This window comes from Nycticebus coucang, chromosome 10, assembly GCF_027406575.1.
Source record: "Nycticebus coucang isolate mNycCou1 chromosome 10, mNycCou1.pri, whole genome shotgun sequence".
Lineage (NCBI taxonomy): Eukaryota > Metazoa > Chordata > Mammalia > Primates > Lorisidae > Nycticebus > Nycticebus coucang.
The window spans coordinates 103,373,028-103,392,342 of NC_069789.1; the positions used below are offsets into that span (position 1 = coordinate 103,373,028).

General features: G+C 45.6%; 1 protein-coding gene across 1 annotated transcript; it reads left to right on the plus strand.

The window, feature by feature from the left end:
• The first annotated feature begins 872 nt into the window (after window positions 1–872).
• On the plus strand, window positions 873–18,917 carry FCRL4 (Fc receptor like 4). Its single transcript, XM_053606102.1, has 11 exons — window positions 873–970; window positions 1,077–1,216; window positions 1,465–1,713; window positions 3,020–3,274; window positions 3,537–3,821; window positions 4,594–4,878; window positions 10,326–10,436; window positions 11,505–11,532; window positions 12,435–12,517; window positions 12,716–12,784; window positions 17,274–18,917. The coding sequence occupies exons 1-11, from the start codon at window positions 873–875 to the stop codon at window positions 17,432–17,434; spliced, it is 1,764 nt and encodes a 587-aa protein (XP_053462077.1). The 3' UTR covers window positions 17,435–18,917.
• The last annotated feature ends 398 nt before the right edge of the window (window positions 18,918–19,315 follow it).

Sequence of the window (19,315 nt, forward strand, 5' to 3'; positions counted from 1 at the left end):
TCCCCATGCCTGCTTGCTGGCTGCTAGGACTTGAGTAAAGGGCATGCCATAGTCACCTTCATTTCCTTGGTTTTCCTCTATTCTGTCCAAGTCTGCGTGAACCTTGTGTGCTCTAACCTCTGGCCCTACGTTTGGGAAATGTATGGTAAACAAGGGTTGTTTAGGAAGGTTAGTTATGCCCATGTATGCCAATACATTCTCTGTTGACAAGAGTCCACCCCTTCCTGGTATGGGAAAGGAAAACATTACTAAACCCAAAAGGGGTCCAGCCTTGGTCCCTTACTTGGGACCTACTACTGACACGAGTATTCCCAGGGAAGGATTTTATTGCAATTGATGTCAGCTAGGACACAGGAGATATTTTAACAGACGGGATGACCTGAAAAGGGGAGTAAAAGTGTTTTCTGTGTCTCTAAAACCCCCTCACCCTTCTTGAGATCTAAAACCCACACCCTTGTCTCAGGCCAGTCTTCAGGAAGGGGTAGGAGAATGTCCTTTGTTCCCTGTGCCATAGGAGATGGCCTAAGGGACCTGTCTGAGTGGAAGTCTGGGCAGAGGTCCCAAGATTGTATTCGCCCGAGATGGGACAGATCAGACTCTCCCACTGCAAACAGCTGAAAACCTCCCTTCACAAGCCCTGTATTTCTGCTTCTGATTAGGACAGTGGCACTTGCAGATGGGAGCCTCCTTTTTCCTTATGTGCTGGCAAATCAATTAATTCCTCTCTTTTCTTTAACCACTTGTCCTCCATCTTCTGATGCCACCCCAAGGACAAGCAATGAGTTTTCAGTAATATTTTTCAAATCTAGCTAAGGGCTAGGCCTTTTATAGTAGACTGAGATGCAAGTCAGGTGTGTGTGGGTGTTGACGTCATGGGGTCTGCAGGTGACCTGAGCCAGGAGTCAGCTGCAGATGAGGATGGCGAGCCATCAGGAAGTCCTGGGGAGAAGTTAATGAGCAAGATTACCATGTTCTGTTTGTTAAGCTTCATTGATCTGACCCATCTGAGATATTGTGGAGAGAAAGGCCACTTCTCAATGGCCTTTAGCTCAAAATAATCCATGTCCTAAATCCAGAAGCCAATTTGGAGATGGCATGTTCTGGTACCCTACACACACAGACCCTCGTCTTAGGTATGAGATGAGGAGCCTGCGTGGGAGTTCAGGACGAACACATTTACCAATTATTTACCCTAGGACCAGGTCTGCCAGACAAGGTAAGAGGGTTTGTGAGGCCCCATCACCCATCAGTGGTGAGTGAGACCCACTAGGTTCACTCCCTGAACGACCCTTCTGCTCCTGCAGACATGGAGCACTCACTGGAACCAGGGTCAAAATGAGCACATCTGGGGAAACTTCAGCACCCCCCCCCCCGGAATGCCTAGGGGTCCTCCAAAGCTATGTCCTCCAGTCTGTCCCACACTGATCCCTGCAGGCCCCTCCTCTGACCCATTTCTCTTCTCAGAAACTGCACACAAACCTGTGATTTCCCTTCAACCTCCGTGGACCACTGTCTTCCAAGGGGACACAGTGACTCTGACTTGCAATGGGTTTCACCTCTACCCACCACAGAAAACAAAATGGAAACGTCGCTATTCTAGGAAAGAAATAGAAACCCCAGGAAACACCCTCGAGGTCCGTGAACCTGGAGAGTACAGTTGCCAGACCGGGGACTCACCCCTAAGTAATCCTGTGCGCCTGTCCTTCTCCTCAGGTGAGAAGGTGAATTATCATAGTTCAAACTTTAGAAATGGTTTCTGGTTCATCCTAGCTCCCTGGAGTTCCGACAATGGGGGTCTTTCATTCCCCTCTAACCCCCTTGGCCTCGTCTGCTGTTTCACATTCTCCCTTGTCCACAGTTTTCCAGGCTACTACTGAAACTTGAGTTTAAATGTTTAATATTAGGTCAGGCGCAGTGGCTCATGCCTGTAATCCTAGCACTCTGGGAGGCTGAGGCGGATTGCCTGAGCTCACAGATTCAAGACCAGCCTGAGCCAGAGCGAGACCTCGTCTCCAAAAATAGCTGGGTGTTGTGGTGGGCACCTGTAGTCCCAGCTACTTGGGAGGCTGAGGCAAGAGAATCAATTGAACCCAAGGGTTTGAGGTTGCTGTGAGCTATGACACTACAGCACTCTATCGAGGGCAACATAGTGAGACTTTGTCTCAATAAATAAATAAATGTTTAATGTTAATCAATATTGTTTTATACTTACATAGTCCAGGAATTTAGTTTTAGGGATACAAAAATGAAGCTGTCTGAAATCCTGCCCTGGAGGACTTCGTGGTGTCAGGGAGAAATTAACACGTGAATGCGCTGAGCACAAAACAGTTGAAAGTACCATAGGAGGTCGGAGGTGGGAAATCTCCAACCTCAGGCCATTCATCTCCCACCTGTTCGGCTTTCTGTTCTTCCTTTATTCCTTTCTATCTGAGTGGTACCAAGATCCCACATTGCTTCCTGCCCAGTTTTGCCTAGTTTAGAGGCAGTGACTTGGATCACCTCCTTGGGCATGGAGCTTTGGTAGTAGGCACTCATTACAGCCCTTTAAGAACAGAGCTAACCTCAAATTAGAATCTGAGCAGCATGAGAAGGCTCAGGGAGGGCCATATTCCTTGTGGATGATAATCCTTCCGTGTGGAATACTCCAGAGCATCCATGCTTCCTTGTGAAGTTCTTTGAATGCTGCTATTTTGATAGCTCCTGCTAAAACTTGGTGAGCAGGTTGTTGTTAAATTTTGCCATATTCTGTAATGTTGGGGATTTTGTTCACACCTCCCCTCAGCTTTTTCCCTCCGTATCAAGATCTTGCATTTTGAATCTGACCTTGAATATTTGGAGTTTACTTAGGAACTGTATCTGAAGAGTGTCATGCTGATTTGGAAGGAGAGGCATAAGCTTGGATCAGAAGATTACATCCTGTGGCAGAAAATAGAACAATAAAACCTTTGTAATTCAAGACACAGGGGAGGGAGGTAGCAGGAGTGCCCTGAATTTTATCTTCTGTTCCTGTCATTTTCAGGGCCCTTCATCTTGCAGATCCCATATTCTGTATTTGAAGGCGACACATTGGTTCTGAGATGCCAGAGAAGGGGGAAAGAGAAACTAAATTCCGTGAAATACGTTTGGAATAGCAAAACTCTTTCTGCTTCTAATGAAAGCTGGGATCTTCTCATCCCACAAGCAAGTTCAAAGAATGATGGCACTTATCAATGCATTGGATTTGAAAGCAAAAATGCTGTATTTAGATCAAATTCTAAAGTGATCAAAGTTCAAGGTAAACCTTTCATTTTGTACAAATCTGCTTAGTAATGTCAGGGTGGGGAAACTGAACATGTAAGGAGAGAATTAATAGGCGAATATTGAAACCATGGGTAGATGAGAGGCATAAGTCCTTTAAGAGACAGAGAAAGAGGGGAAGAGAAATGAAGGCTTGCTAAGCTGGGCTTGCCGTGCGAAGCTTCCCCAGTTTGAGCATCCAAGCCTGTCTCCCCCAGAGTGCTCGGTACTCATGCTGAGACCCTGATTTTTCTCTCTAGAACTGTTTCCACTTCCAAAGCTGAAAGCCACAGTCTTCCAGCCTACTGAGGGGAGCTCTGTTAACCTGAGCTGTGAAACACAGCTTTCTCCAGAGAGGTCGGACACCCCGCTTTATTTCATCTTCTTCAGAGACAATGGGGGTACCCTGTCAAACAGAAGCAGGTCCCCAGAATTCCAGATCCCAACCATCTGGAGCGAGAACTCGGGCTTCTATTGGTGTGGCACTGAGACAGAGACCTGCAGTGTCAGCAAATACAGCCCCCGGCTACAGATCCGAGTGCAAAGTGAGTGTCTGAGTGTGTGGGGTGGGATGGGGCGGGGGGATGGGGATTGGGGCAGCGACTTCCCCGCCTTTCTTTGTCCCTCTGGCGGTGGGTGTTGGAACTGCCCAGCAGAGATGGATTTTGTCAGTCTGAGGGGGACCAATGTAAGGCTGAGAAGTGAGGTACCATAATAAAAGCCATACGTGATTTCTTTGCTACCTCTATTTCCCTAAAAATTCAGTCTTCTTTTGGAATTCTATCACCTCAGAGTGAGAGCTGACTGGAGAGCTGTGGAAAACAAAAGGAAGCCAGAACACAAGGTGCCTTGCTGCTGAGCTGGCAGGTTCTAGAATGCCAGACCTTAGGACAAATTTAGAAGGCAAGCATCATCTTCTACTAGCTAAAGCAACAAACAGTGTGAGCATCTGATGTGTGTAGAAGATAGATATATATGTAAAGATGCCGGCCTTTCTCAGGTACCAAAGCAGAACTTCTGGAAATAGGTGTGGTCTGGCCTAGTGCCATAATAGCCACTATTGCTATTACTAAACCCTTAAAACAGTTGAGACCGCCAGCCAGGACATCAGAGAAACCCCCAGTGCTTGTCCATCGTCCTCTCCTGGGGCCCTGTGTGTCAGGATGGAAAGCTCATCATTTTAGTGATGCTCTAGGTCCAAACTCCATACCCTGTTGGCTATAATGCTAGCACCTGCTGAGAATATATCTTAAAGTCACACAAAAAGTGACCCCATCCAAAACCCAAGCCTGTACCTGTCATCTCACCTTTATGCAGGGATCCCTGTGTCTGGAGTGCTCATGGAGACCCAGCCCCCAGGAGGGCAGGCAATTGAAGGGGAGACGCTGGTCCTCATCTGCTCCGTGGCTGAAGGCACAGGGGACACCACATTCTCCTGGCACAGAGAGGACACGGAGAGTCTGGGAAGGAAAACTCAGCGTTCCCAGAGGGCGGAACTGGAGATCCCTGTCGTCAGGAAGAGCCACTCGGGGAGATACTACTGCTCTGCTGACAACAGCTATGGCTCCGTGCAAAGCAGGGTAGTGAACATCACGGTGGCAGGTGAGTTGTAATCTCTGCTGACCTTACTTATTCTCAGCAAAATTTCTCAAATCAAGAATAAGTATAACTATTTTTCTGTTTCCATTTTTCCATCCTCCCCTGGGATAGATGATTTCTTCTGTTAGCAAGTTAATAACTCAGCCAGGTCAGAGGAAGCATGAGTGAGGTAATGCTGGCCAGGAGCTCTGTGGCCTCTTCGAGGTGATTTTGCATGTCTGTGCTTAGATCCATGGTCTGTAATCCTCAAGAGTGATGTTTGAAGGTGGGGCATAGCTGTTACCCTACAATGTCAGCTATGCCTCTCCTTTCAGTGAGTTGTCCATAGCACGTCACTCCAATGTACTCAAGTCTGACGGAACCAAATGCATGAGGAATGCCTGCTGTTGTTACTTTGCACTTGTGAGATTCTAGGTAACCAAACTGTATGCAGGTCTGGAAACTTACAAAGAAGATGCAGAGTTCAGTTTTGTCCCTCGAGATAAGCCTGCCTTGGGCATCCCTGGTTCTAGCTCAGATCCCTCTGTTCCTCTGTCTCCAAGAGGCCACACTGGACATCAGACAAAACCAAAATGCTTGTCTAGGGTTATTCTAGTTAGGCTGTCTGTGTCAGGATAGAAAGCTTATCACATCCAGTGGTAAGTGCCACCTGCACCTTATCAGCAGACTTAGCAGTAAGGCAATGGTCTCTGCGGGCAGCAATTTCTCCTTCATCTCAGGTTTAGCTGCATCCCTGGATTCTAATACAGCTAGCTTTCATTGGAAAGTTACTGAAAAGCTAGATTTCACTGCTTTTCTTTTACCATAAAACTCCCCCTTCTTTCAAAGCTGCCACCATCAGGCTGGCCTTTCACCACCAAAGTGACTCTTGTGAGGGTGACCAATGATCTGTGTATGCTGCTAAGGCTAATAGAAAAATCTCAGGTTCTGTTTTACTTGACTTTATCTCCAGCTTCTTGCTTTTTAGAGACAGGGTCTGGCCCTATAGCTCAGGCTAGAGCGTAGTGGCGCAATCATAACTCACTGCAGCCTCAAACTCCTGGGTTCAGCCTCCCAAATGCTGGCACTATAGGCGTGCACCATGATTTCCAGCTAATTTCTTTATTTTTTCTTTAGACATCTTGTTATCTTGCTCAGGCTAGTCTCCAACTCCTGGTCCTGATCCTCCTGCTTCAGCCTCCTGAAGTGCTGGGATTACAAACCTGAGCCAAGGTGCTCAGCCTCCAGCCTTTGACACAATTAATCCCTCCCTCCTTAAAACACTTTCCTTCTTGACTTCTGGGTCAGAACTCTCTGTATTCTGAAAGCATCTGAACAGGTAGATATCCTTTCTGGGTCCTATTCCCAATCTCTACATTTGGGGGCCTCAGACTCTTCTTTCTGTGCCACTTGCCCCATCACCTCCAGCCTTGTAGCTCTAAGTACCTGAAGACGTCCATAGGCTGCGACTCCCAACACCACCTGCAGCCTGAACCTTCAGTCTGAACTTAGGTACTTGGATAGCACCACAAGAATAGCTAATAAGCAACTTGTCAAAAACCAAGCTGTTGGTTTTTTACCCCACATAAATTCCTGTTTAAAGCTGCCTCTTGGTTGACACAGGACTCCCTTCTCTTAGCTGCTCAGGCCAATAAATCTGGGGCTCCTTCTTGACTCTTTGTTTCATTCTCCTATATTCAATCCACCTGCAATCCATCTTCAACATATAGCCGGAATCTGACTACTCACCATCTCCACCAGCAGCACGTGGTCCAAGCCACCAGCACCCCTTGCCTAGATTGTTGTAATAATATCCTGACTAGTTGTCTTCTGCTTTGCCAGTTGCTTCCGATCCTATTCTCAACGCAGCATCAGAGGGAACACTCAAATCACAGGTCAGATCGTGTTACGCTCCTGCTCAAAATCCTCCCCTGGCTCCCTCTGTCCTTCAGAGTGAGAACTAATGTCCTCTCAAGAACTCACCAGGCCCTGCAGGACCTTCGCCCATCACCCTGACCTCATCTCTACACTGCCCTCCACCTCCCCTCCAGCCACCCTGACCCTCTCCCTCCTCCTCAGACCTTCCAGGCACTTCACACCTCAGGGCCTTGTACTGTTGTTCTTCCCTAATGTCCTCACCTCACTCCCTCACTTCCCCCAGGATGCTCCTCACCTTCTCAGCAGCCCTTTATCCCAGCACTCCTTTTCCCACAGCACTGTCCCCACCTGCCATGACACTATGCCCACGTTTGTTTGATGGCTTCTCCCATTCTTGTCAGCCTCGCGAGGATGGATCCTCGTTTTGACCACCATTGTATCTCACGTGCCTGGCATAGTGCTTGACTGAGTCATTCCATAAATACTTGTTGAATGAATTTTGTGTACATCTTTTCTCTGGCTCTCCTTTTCCTGCCTCTATGCTTTAACACAATAGCAATCCTAGGAAATACCATTATTTTTATTCTACAGAAAAGGAAAGTAAAGTTCAGAGGTTTGGTAATTTGTATGAGGTCCCAGAACAGCCTGGATCTGAACCTTCATGCAGTCCTTCAGTTCAGACAGCAGTGTCAAAGGTCTCCAAAGAAGCACCACTCAGTCAAGTTCTTAGTGTGGCCTGTGCTAAGCGAGCAGAGAGCTGTTAGCTCTGACAGGTGCAGCCCAGACAAATAGCTTCCTTGACCAGGCTGGGAAGAGGTTGCTATGCTAATGGCCCAGCTGCTGCTCAATTTTCCCTTCAACTCCCTCGGGGCAAGTCTTGTGATCAGTGGGGCCTTCCCAGGTTAGGGGACTGAGAGGCCACAGAAGGGCCAGTATCTCAGTCTGAGAACAGCTTGGGTAACGTGACATTGAGCGTGATCCTTAGCAGGAGGGGCTGAGACTGAGCCAAAGGTATTCCAATGGCAATCAGCAAAGGTCGGGGATGGAAAAAGGGTTAGCAAAGCTGAAAGCTGCCAAGGGCACCCTAGAAGACCGCCCTGAAATCAGGTCACTGTTAGAGGGTGCTACTTCTCCAGGAGACTCTTAACACGGAACCGCTTACCTCAGTGCAGAGGTTGTAGTCTTTGAGGGAGGTAACAGTAACTCTGTTCATACTTATGTGTAAATTATTCATCTTGCCTTTAAGGTTTAAGGTCATGAAAATAGCCAGTCTCCCCTGATCCAGGCAGTGAGCTGGTCACTTCACATGTAGGATTTCATTTATTCTCAGGATACTTTGCAAAGCCTGTCATCCTCTAAGGAAATAGATGATCTCAGAGATGAAACAGACATCAAGGATTCAATTGACATTTAATGGGAAGCAGGGAGATTTCCTCCTAAATCTTTTATTTGCGGACTTTATGTAAAATCTCTGTGCTTAGAAATGAGAGAATTTATAGCAAGAGAGAAACTCTGTAGCAGCCTTGAGTACTGGGACTAAGTGGCCTGCTTTGGTTGGCTCCAACTATCCCAACAAAATCACAGAATGGATGGCTTAGCAACAGGAACTTATTTTCTCATGGTTCTAGAGGACAGAAGTCCAAGATCAGAGCACCAGCTGGTCTGGTTCTGGAGAGGGCTCTTTCTGGCTTGGGAAAGACCGACTTGCTGCATCCTCAGGTGGCAGAGAGCAAGAAAAACCTTCTTGGTGTTTCTTTTTAGAAGGGCACCAAGTCCATCTTTACAGCCCCATCCTTATGACTTGATCTAAACCTAATTACTCCCAAAGGCACCATCTCCAAACACTGTCACATTGACAGCTTCAACATAGGAATTTTGGGTGGAGGAAACCATTCAGTCCAAAGCACAGGCTGAGGCTGGCTGGGTGGTGCTGTGTAGGATCAGATTCAACCTATGGGGCTATCCCCAAAGCTGACCAAAGATAGCATGAAGTTCCTAAGACCCCAGGACAAATAAGAGCTAATACGTATACAGACAAGCACTGTTCAAAGCACTTTACATTTATCAACTCTATTCAACAACACTAAATAGCTAATAGTACCCCCCATTTACAGATGAAAAAAAACTGAGGCACAGAGAGATTAAATAATTTTCCCTGGCCACATAGCTAGTAATTGACAGAGCTGGTATTCTAACCCACCCATCTGGTTTTATAATCTGTGCCTTTCTAACTAAGACAAATTTCAATTATTTTCCCCAAAGCAGTCACTTCTTCTAGGAAATAGGGATAGCATGAAAGGGAAATAGGAATAACTTGCTTTCTGACCATTGAATCTGGAATCCCAGGCCCAGGAATGGCTGACTCTGATTTTTGCACAGGTGCACAAGTGGGTGCCACAGAAGACAACAGGGAAAGAGTCAACATGGGACACTGTGGCCATGCTGCTCTGCCCTGGGGTCCTCCCTGTGTTCTACCTCTGTAGTTCAGTTGTCATGGGGGGAGGCAGGGCTGGCTGCCTCTTGAACACGTAATTGGAACCTCTCTGGTCAAAAAGGCTTGTCGGCTTTGTCAGGAAGAGAAGGATAGAGACATAGTCCCCAGTCCCTGCTGGACGGTGGCGGTGGCTACTCTATGCCAGAAGTCACAGGAAATGATTGTCTGTGTTGCTGTGGTTCTAAGGTCTGGATCTTCTCTGGTGTCTGAAGTCTGGATTTAGTTTACCCGAGGACCAAGGATCTGTACAAAAAGCACTACCAACCCCTGCTCCTTGTCTCTCTATCCAGTTTTTGCTTTTTACCCCTTATCCCCACAGGAAATGTAAATCTATTTGTTGATTGCCTGTCTCCCTTCCCTAGATCATAAACTCCTCGAGGGCAAGGACTTCACTATCTCTCTCACTGTTGTATCAAGACTTCCGTCAGCACCCAGCATGGGGTAGCTTCAGTAGATGTTTGTTGAATGAATGAGTGAAATGAATGAAATCTCTCTTGCTATGGATGGAGGAGAATGGACCCAGTGGAAAAATCAGAACCTTCTAGCAATTTACTTCATTGTCTATTTTTCCATCAGTTTTTTTTTTTCTTTTCCCTTCAAAGCACATTGGGTGCAGGCCTCTATGAGGAGGGATGCTGGTACCATTTTATTGTGGGGTCCCAATATACTTTAATGGACTGTACTTTCAGAGTTCCTGCTGGTTTGACCAGTGCCCTGAGTGGTGCTGATCTTTGCCTTGCCATGTCAGACACATTGCTGACATTGCTCAAACCACCGTTGCATTCCGTCTTTCCAGGTGTCTTGGGGAAATTCCCAGGAAGCCGGATTACACGAATATACATTAGGACTTCCCCCAAATTGCTGGTTTCTGAAATGATTCACTGACATCATTGGAGGGAGCTATTTTCTGTGCCACCCTGGCCCTGGCCCACCCAGGGTGATCTTTTTCTGGCCATGGCCTGGCCCAAAGTGTTCTCATGAGTCCTAGTCTTTCCGATTCCTACCCTCCCAGGGCTGGGGACTGCACCTAAACAGAGGAAAGGCCCTTTCCAAGCCCCAAGTCTCTCCACTGGGACTCACATGGGTTCTTACCCCTCAGGGACTTCAGGCAACAGAAGCAGCATAGCGGTTGCAGGGTCTGTGGGAAGCCTGTGCAGCACTCTTCTCCTGGCTGTGACACTGCTGTTCTGCTGGCACCGGAGGAAATCAGGTCTGTGCTCTTCTCTTACCTTTGATAGGGTTTCATCGTGTCCCTGCCTCAGACAACTGCACTTCAGGCCAGCCTCAGTGACCACCAAGCCACTGTTCCCCACTGGCTACCTCCAACACTCATAGTACATGTCCCTTCCTTAAAGGGCAGTTTCCCACACAGACACAGTGGGTGACAGCTGCTTGTATCTGGGCTGGTTTATTTAGTCAAGTGAAAGGAAGGGATGAGTGGCAAAAATTCTTAATGCAAAGTCTCAAAGACTTTATCTGGAACAGTTTACTTGGGCAGTTTCTTTGGTTCATACAAACTGGCCAATGAGATACTTCAGCCTATCCTAAATCTGCTGTAAGTGGAGATCTGAAATTAACTGAAGAGCTCAGAAGAAATGAATGAGAATGGAAGCTGGGTAATTTCTATCCTTCTGCCACCTCAGATTTCCCTGGGTCCGAGCTTGAACCTACCACCTTGTCCTCCCTGGACCCTGCTTTCCTCAGGTCAACCTCCCCTCCCAGGCTCTGTCTGCTATGTGTATCCAAAGGCTCCTTGCCTTAGCCCAGGTCAGGCCAGTTTCAGATGCTGGGGTAGAAGATGGGCACAGAACCTTTTCAGCTCTAGGGTAATAAGCTATATCCCTCCACTCTCAATTCAGTTCAGTCCTCCAGCTCTTGTGAGCACCTTCTGTGTGCCCTACATTGGACTGGATGTAGGGCACTCTGGACCTCTGGCCACAAGTCTTCTTAGCAAAGCTGAGTCAGAGCCCAGGGTTCCTCTGGCCTGGCCACAAATATTCCTCGAAATCCACCCACAGCTCACTACTTTGCAAGAATGATTTGGTCATATTTGATATTTTCTGAGGCTTTTCAACATAGACATGAGCTCTAATAAAGTCTCGAATAATTGCATATTTAACTCAGAAGTGTGCAGCCCTGGCCCCAGGAGTGTTCAGTCCTCCTTGTGAGAATCTGGACCTGGCTTGTCTTTCTCTAAGGCCTCTATAGGGAGCCCGGGTGACAGTCTGAGAAAGTGCTCCCCCTACTGACAAGAACACACATGTGCTTTATTTTGCAGGAGATGATTTCCAGAGAAATGAAACCAGGTGAGGCCTCAGCTTTTGCAAGTGCCTTTTTTATTTCCCAGGTGCGCGATATGCAAAACCAAGAGTTACAAAGTTAGGTCAAGTTATTTCTCTTGGACCCTGTGGCTAGCTGCTCCTATTTTCACATTCCTTGAATCAGCCAAAAATGAAACTTCCTAGAAATGTTCTTGTTGGCTAACAGTATTTCAGATTTTGCAAGTATTTAGATGCATTTCTTATTTGAAAGTAATCTAGTCATCTAAATGGATGATACTAATGGGTATAGATTTTCTGGGTTGGCACAGAATATTTATGGTATGTATGTTTAGATAGTGTGTTGCTATAACTATGCATACAATGACTAGATTCTAGATTTTTACAAATGGTCTAGATTTTCACAGGAATATTTACATCTGGTTTTTTGGTTGTTGTTTTTTTTTTGCCCCAGAAATGCACATATACTCATTAGACTTTGTGTCCTTAACTTCCATTTGGAAAATATGGTCCTCTTCCTCGGTGTGCTCTAGGGACTGGGGCATGAATTATGTCTAATTCCTTCCTGAACTGTCCAGATATGACAATGTAAAAGACATTTAGTCACGACTTCCTGGTGATGAGCCTGTATTGTCAACCAACCAGGAGTTACTATTCTAACTATTAGACGATTGTTACTAGGATGTCAGAGACTCTCTGGCCTTGTTTCCAGAAAGCCTGTCCAGGCCACAGCCCCAGGGTTCCTTTCAAAAGAACAATCTGACTCTATAGACCTGTTGAAGCTCCAGTTAAACCACTCTGGGTTTCTAGTCTCTATTAACTGCTGACTTCCCCTGGTTCCATTTCTTCTCCGCCTTTCCCCCTGGCCATCTCATTCTCCCGCAAGTTACGATATTCAAGGTGTTGTCATGTGTTTCTGTTTCTCCCAGGAGCCTTCCTACCCCCGGCTGGCGAGAGCCCTCCCATTCTGTCTGCCCTGTCCAGGTGGAGCTGTGGCCACTGAATGGCAATGGTGAGGATTCCCCTGCAGGAAGTTTCTCCTGGCCTCAGCCAGGGAAAGATAATGTGCTGGGCAATGCCCCTGGTCACCCTATGATATCCCAAATCCAAATATTCCCAATAAGTAATTGCTTCAATGTGTGTCCAGGGAGACTGGAGGGGATGCTTGGAAGAGGCATGGGCAACCTCAAAAGTGTTCTTTTCTTTCTAGTACACCCGGAAGAAGGAGACTTGGTATATTCTGAGATCCAGACTCTTCAGCTGGGGGAAGGAAGGGAAGGTATGTCTGTGGCTGCAAACTATTTTCATTCCTTTAACAAATATTTACTGAGCACCTCGTTTTTGCCAGGTACTATTGTAAGTATGGGAAATAAACAAGGCCAACAAAAATTCTTACACACGGAGCTTAGATTCCAAAGAGGGATGACAGACCATACCCTTTGAATGGTAGAATTAGAACTGCTACCAATTTCCTTGGGTTAGTAGACCACATCTTATAAAAGATCTCTACCTCCATGTTTCTGCTATTCTTTGCTCTCTGACCCTCATGTACTATATTTTGCCATGTGTGATGCACCTTTTCTTGGCCTAAATTTGTGAGAAAACAATAAGGATGCTTAGGAGCAGGGAGGCTGCTGTGCCAGGCATGTGGGGTTCCAGTCCAGGAGGATCTGGGATCTTGGAATGAGCCAGAACACTATTCTCTGAGAATCATACTCAGGCTAGAGGGGGTAGGGCAGATGAGGTGGGTTGCAGCTGTGTGGGGCAAGGGCCGAGACCTGGCTGTGCAAAGGGGATGGGAGCCCCCTGCAGGCCGCAGGGACTTGCCTGGCTGCCTGGGGGACAAGCAGCCTCAGAAGCTCTTGCCCTGCTGGCCATAGGCATAGCTCTGCAAGGGCAGGGAGGATAGGGCTCCTGGAAGAGAAAGAAGGTACAGTCTTCACAGAGCAGGCAAACACAGCGGGTGGTATGATCTGCATGTTTACCAGAGGAGTGTTAGCCCTCCCCATGGGTCTCCTGGCTGAGAGCTGGCCACTTTCTCAAGAAGTGCTTTCCTGAAAGTTTGGGTCTGAAACATGGTTATGCATCACACATGGAAGCACGTTTTCCATGGCAAAATACAGTATTTGTGAAAACATTATTTAAGCTGAGCATTCTGTTGATTGGCTAGTTATTAATACCTCAAGAAGCTAAACTGTGACATGAAGAAATATTTCTTCACCTGCCCCCTAAGATTTGCCTGAAAAATACACAATGTGTTTTTTAACAATCAAAACAAAAGATAAGCATGCTTCTGATAGAAATTATGATCTCAGTGGTGTATGTACTAAGGTCACTCTTAGGTCTGAATGAACAAGTGCTTATAAAGTATCTACCACGTGGTAGGCATTGTGGTGAGAACATTTGTATGTGACACCAAGTAAGATAATTTTTAGTAAATGGTGAAAAATGTGAATTTTATGTTACTGTATTCCCTTGATGAGTACTAGATTTTAAAGGTCGTTCTGCAGCAAGTGACTTGGGATGAGTTGGATCCTTTGGAGGTTTGCTTTTAAGCAAGTCCTGACCAACCTTTAGAGGAGGGCTCATCTAGCCCTAATATTGAGGCAATGCATTTCTGACGATTCTGCGTCAGATGGCACCCCCGCCTCTTTTTTGCAGTTTTTGGCTGGGGCTGGGCTTGAACCCGCCACCTCCAGCATATGGGGCCAGCGCCCTACTCTTTTGAGCCACAGGCGCCACCTAGATGGCCCCTTATTATAAGATCTGTGTGAGCTTCTGGTATTATTCTGCCTGTTCTTTCCTAGTGGCTCTTACCCTTCCCAAGACAGGCAAATATGTGAGAGAGCTAAGGCAGTATCCCCAAAGGCTTGAGAAGAACTCCCTGAAGCTCCCTGGAGCTTTCCATCTGCCTCGCTGCTCTCTCTCGGGCACGGTCCTGTGGATTCCAGCTGCTGTAGTGTAATAGAACTGTTGGTCTCTGTTACTTCAAGTCAGAAGCTGGTTCCATCTGGGCTCCGCGGTCTGTTCTGCAGCTTGGTGGTCAGTTGGCACCGCCGGTGGGCTCGGCTTGTCTGCCTCTTTTCCATCATGGCTCCCGGTCCTAGATGACAGCCTGTTGTCTAATGCCTGAAAACCATTGATTTGCCCTTTTTTCTGGTTGTTTAAAATGGGGAGGTAAATCCAGTCCCTGTTGTTCCACCTGCCCAGAAGGAGCAGTTCTACTTCACTTGTTTAAACTTACACAAACCCCATTTTAAGATCTGAATCGAGATCTGCCGTTAGAAGAACACTGCTCCGGGTGCCTGTGACCTGTGGTCTACTTTGGCTTTCTGAGTTCAGAGCTCTTATCCCAATATCAGGGAAATCACTTCAGCATCATTTCAGAAGTTCAAGAGGACCTTTGAGAACTTCCTCAGCAGGCTGGGGATTATAAAGTAGCAACCTCCCCTCAACACACACTCACCTGGTAAAGCGGCTGGGTCGAGACACGCTGCACAAAAAGCTCTCTCTCCTTCTAAAAAAATCTCTTCAGGGTGGCACCTGTGGCTCAAAGGAGTAGGGCACTGGCCCCATATGCTGGAGGTGGCAGGTTCAAACCCAGCCCCTGCCGAAAATTGTAAAAAGAAAGAAAGAAATCTCTTCAGCAAATCTTTCCTTCCCTCCTCACACTACCTTGATTTGGTTGATTAACCTAGCCTCTTCGAATCAAAGAAACAGTCCTATTTATATTATAAATCTATATATGGCACCTCACTTGTGAATTTAAAATCTGCAGTATCTTTGTGCATAGTGAGAATTTCTTTGTGCTGTAACCTGACGCTGAACCAGTTTTACAAATGAAGTACTGTGCGCACAACCAGGAGGCACAAGACTTTCTCAGGGTCATGAAGCCAGTAAAAGATAAAGCTAAGAATGACTCTTCTGTCTCACTATAACATTTGCTGCTCGTACAGCCCATTACTGTATTTGACCAACATATATCACCTGATCCCTGCTTCGCCTGTCACTTTGCTCCCTGATCCACCTCCATTAATCAAGACCCTTTGAACAGTAGAATTTGAACTAGTTTTCTTGGGTTGACTGAGCACATCTCGTAGAGACACCTTGATCATTTTGCTGTTCTTCACACTCTGTCCTTGACATATTTGTCAACACTATTTGAGTCAAGCATTCTATTGATGGCCTAGTTATGTTTTAAGTGCTTGAAGTATTAATGATCAGTAGACAGGCTTCTTCACCTGTTCAACATTTGCATGAAGACTTTGAAAGCATATGACCATTATTCTAGGGAAAAGTGTATATAACTTTTATCATATCATTAAAAAAATCAGTAACCCCAAAAGATTTGTGGTAAGAAACAGAAACCTCAAGCGTCCCCAGTATATCTTTTCAAGCTCTTTTGCCACAAAATTACTATGTTGCTCTAATAATTATACCTTTTCCTCTGAGACGCTTAATTTCTAATATGCATTGACAAATGAATCATACCTGCTAAACTTTCCTCTGACTGTGGCTCCATCTCTGGGAAACCATGGCAATAAAATCAAAATCTAACGTAAGAGGAGTTCTCATATGGATAGCTCCAATGAGAACTTGCCAAATAACTGAGGATGGAGAGATGGACATACCGTAAGTTAAGAGCTAAAATTAAGAAATTTCTCAGTGTCTAGAAGAGGAAGAGACTGAGGTTTCTCACTGTGGTATTGAGGGAGGACTTTACAGAATAATGGAAGTGAGAACTTTCAGAGGGTTGGGTTAAGAGATGTTGGCGTGGGTGTGGAGAAAAGGGAACACTTCTACACTGCTGGTGGGAATGCAAATTAATACATTCCTTTTGGAAAGATGTATGGAGAACACTTAGAGATCTAAAAATAGATCTGCCATTCAATCCTATAATTCCTCTACTAGGCATATACCCAGAAGACCAAAAATCACATCATAACAAAGATATTTATACCAGAATGCTTATTGCAGCCCAATTCATAATTGCTAAGTCATGGAAAAAGCTCAAATGCCCATCGATCCACAAATGTATTAATATATTGTGGTGTATGTACACCATGGAATATTATGCAGCCTTAAAGAAAGATGGAGACTTTACCTCTTTCATGTTTATATGGATGGAGCTGGAACATATTCTTCTTAGCAAAGTATCTCAGGAATGGAAGAAAAAGTATCCAATGTACTCAGCCCTACTGTGAAACTAATTTATGGCTTTCATATGAAAGCTATAACCCCGTTATGACCTAAGAATATGGGGAAGGGAGAAAGGCAGGGGAGGGAGGGGGGAGGTGGGCAGAAGGAGGGTGATTGGTGGGATTATCCCTGTGGTGCATCTTACAAGGGTATATGTGAAACTTAGTAAATGTAGAATGTAAATGTCTTAAAACAATAACTAAGAAAATGCCAGGAAGGCTATGTTAACCAGTGGGACGAAAATGTGTCAAACGGTCTATAAAACCAGTGTATGCTGCCCCATGATCGCATTAATGTACACAGCTATGATTTAATAATAATAAAAAATGATAAAACAAGAAATCAAATGAATTGTCAACATGTAGAGTATTGGGTCACAGCAATCTACAGAAAGGACCTACTGGCTACCAGAATCTAAGGAATAAGGGAGTAGACTGGGTTCTAAGTGGATCCTTATGCCTGTAGTTCAGTGGTTCCCTTTCTCTCCATAGTCAGTACCTCCAGGACACTTCTTGAGGACAAGGTGAGTTCCATTTCCTCACTGTGTTCTCTCCCATTGTTACCTACAGCCTCACACTCCTCTCCTTCCACTGCCATCTTCCTCTCTTTCCAACATGGCTCAGTGGTCTACTCAGAGGTGAAGACACAGCTACCAGATAACTCAGCTGGAAATGTCCATTCTAAGGATGAAGACATCATGGAACATTATGAGAATGTCCAACGCATGTAGCAAAGGCCCAGTGCAGTCCCCATGGCCCATGGAGTAACAAACTAGCTCCAATCTCCAGTTCTGTTCACCCATGTGCATTCATTCCCTGGACTTCTCATCCACTCTGAAATAATGGGCTGGCCTCTAAAGAGCCTTTTTAAAATGACCAGGATCCACAATTAAGAGAAGATGCTATATTATCTGCACTGGGCCTGACCTACTGAATTCACCCAGGTCTGATTCAGAAAAACAGAATAAGAGGCTGCTTTTGAAAAACAGAAACTCAAATTTTGGTGAATTGGGATTCGCAGAGAAATAGAAAACACTGGGTGACCGGATCCGTTTAATGAACTTATAATCATTCTCTCACTAGAGAGTCCATACCATGAGTATCTACATTTGTGTAAAGTGGCTCACTGGTGAGCAGCTGCATGGGCAAGGCAGAGTCCTAACTCCTGCCCACACCATTTACACTCAGGGTTTGGTTATAGACAGCCCACCCCAAAGGGTTTACAGGGGGAGGAGTTTTCAAAAGGATTTTTAAAAGCTTCACAAAATCATCAAAAGAGCTGAAGAAGCAGGCTCTAGGCTGAGCTCCTAAAAGCAAAAACTAATTATGGTAATGTCACTAGGACAAATTTTGTTGGGTGGTTTCCTGCCCTACACATTGGTTAGCATCACAACTAGCCTAGTATAGGGCGCTTCCTCCTGGGGGGTGCTTCCTGACAGGAAATTAGCCCTGCCCCCTGCAGAGTAGCCAGCCGCATGTGTCTAAATGGAATCCAACTGCTGTACCAGATCAACCTGCCTGTTTATAGCAAATACATGAGACAAAGGACCAAGTTACATAACACCATGGGCCTGCGATCAGAAAAATGCAAAGGGAGGAAAGTTCTACAGGACCAACTTTCTTTAACAAATGGTGAAAGGGAAAGGGAAAAAGTAATTCAAATGTTTCTAGCATAAATAATTATGGTGATAGCTCAATTATGCTTTGATTTTTATAAATGTATTTATCTCATGCACCCCCTCTGCAAAAAAGGGAAGATATGGGACTGGAGACATATTTATCAAAAGGAATGGTCAGGCCTTGTTTGGATCCTGGCTGGAACAAATCAAGTGATGAAAAAAAAAATCACACCATACTAAGGGAAATGTGTACACTAACATTAGGAGATGTATGTTTGGTATATAAATGTTAGCATTGTAGTTACGCTCTTGTAATGATAAGAGAGACAGATTTTTAGAGCTTATACTGAAGTATCTATGGATGTATTAAATGTACATGATTAAATGTGTATTAAACCAGACTAAATGATGTGATTAGGTGTGAAATAACCCAATGAGGGGAGGGTGGATTAGAAGCAGATAGGTATCAACAAGGGAGGGTCAGTCATGTGCACCCCGTGTCTGGAGCCAGGCACGTTGTGGGAGGAAATAGGGCTTATACACAGACTATTCTCTACTTTTGTATGTTTTTAATTTCCTACAATAAAGAGGTGAAATATCTAAACCCAGAATAGCCCTCCATTTTATCACCTGTCTGCAAAAGGACAGACTATGGAAGATGACCCACGAGACCTCAGGGGCCATCCCTGAAAGTGGCGTGCCATTATTCCTCCCACTTTGCATCGGCCAGAACACAGTCACAGTTCCTACTTCGGAGGGTAGGAAAAGCAACCCAGCTAAGGCCCAAGAAGCAGAAAGTACCAGTCTGGTTATCACTCTAGAAAGTTACTGCCACACTCAGACAAGGGAAGTTGTCAGGGAAATTTTTCTGGAGGAGATAGCGCACGGAGAGTATTGGACATGCAGAGCTGGAAAATATGAGTTCAAATCCACGTCAGAATTAGTAGGCATGTGACTTAGCTAAGTTACTCAAACTTCTGACCCATTTTCAAT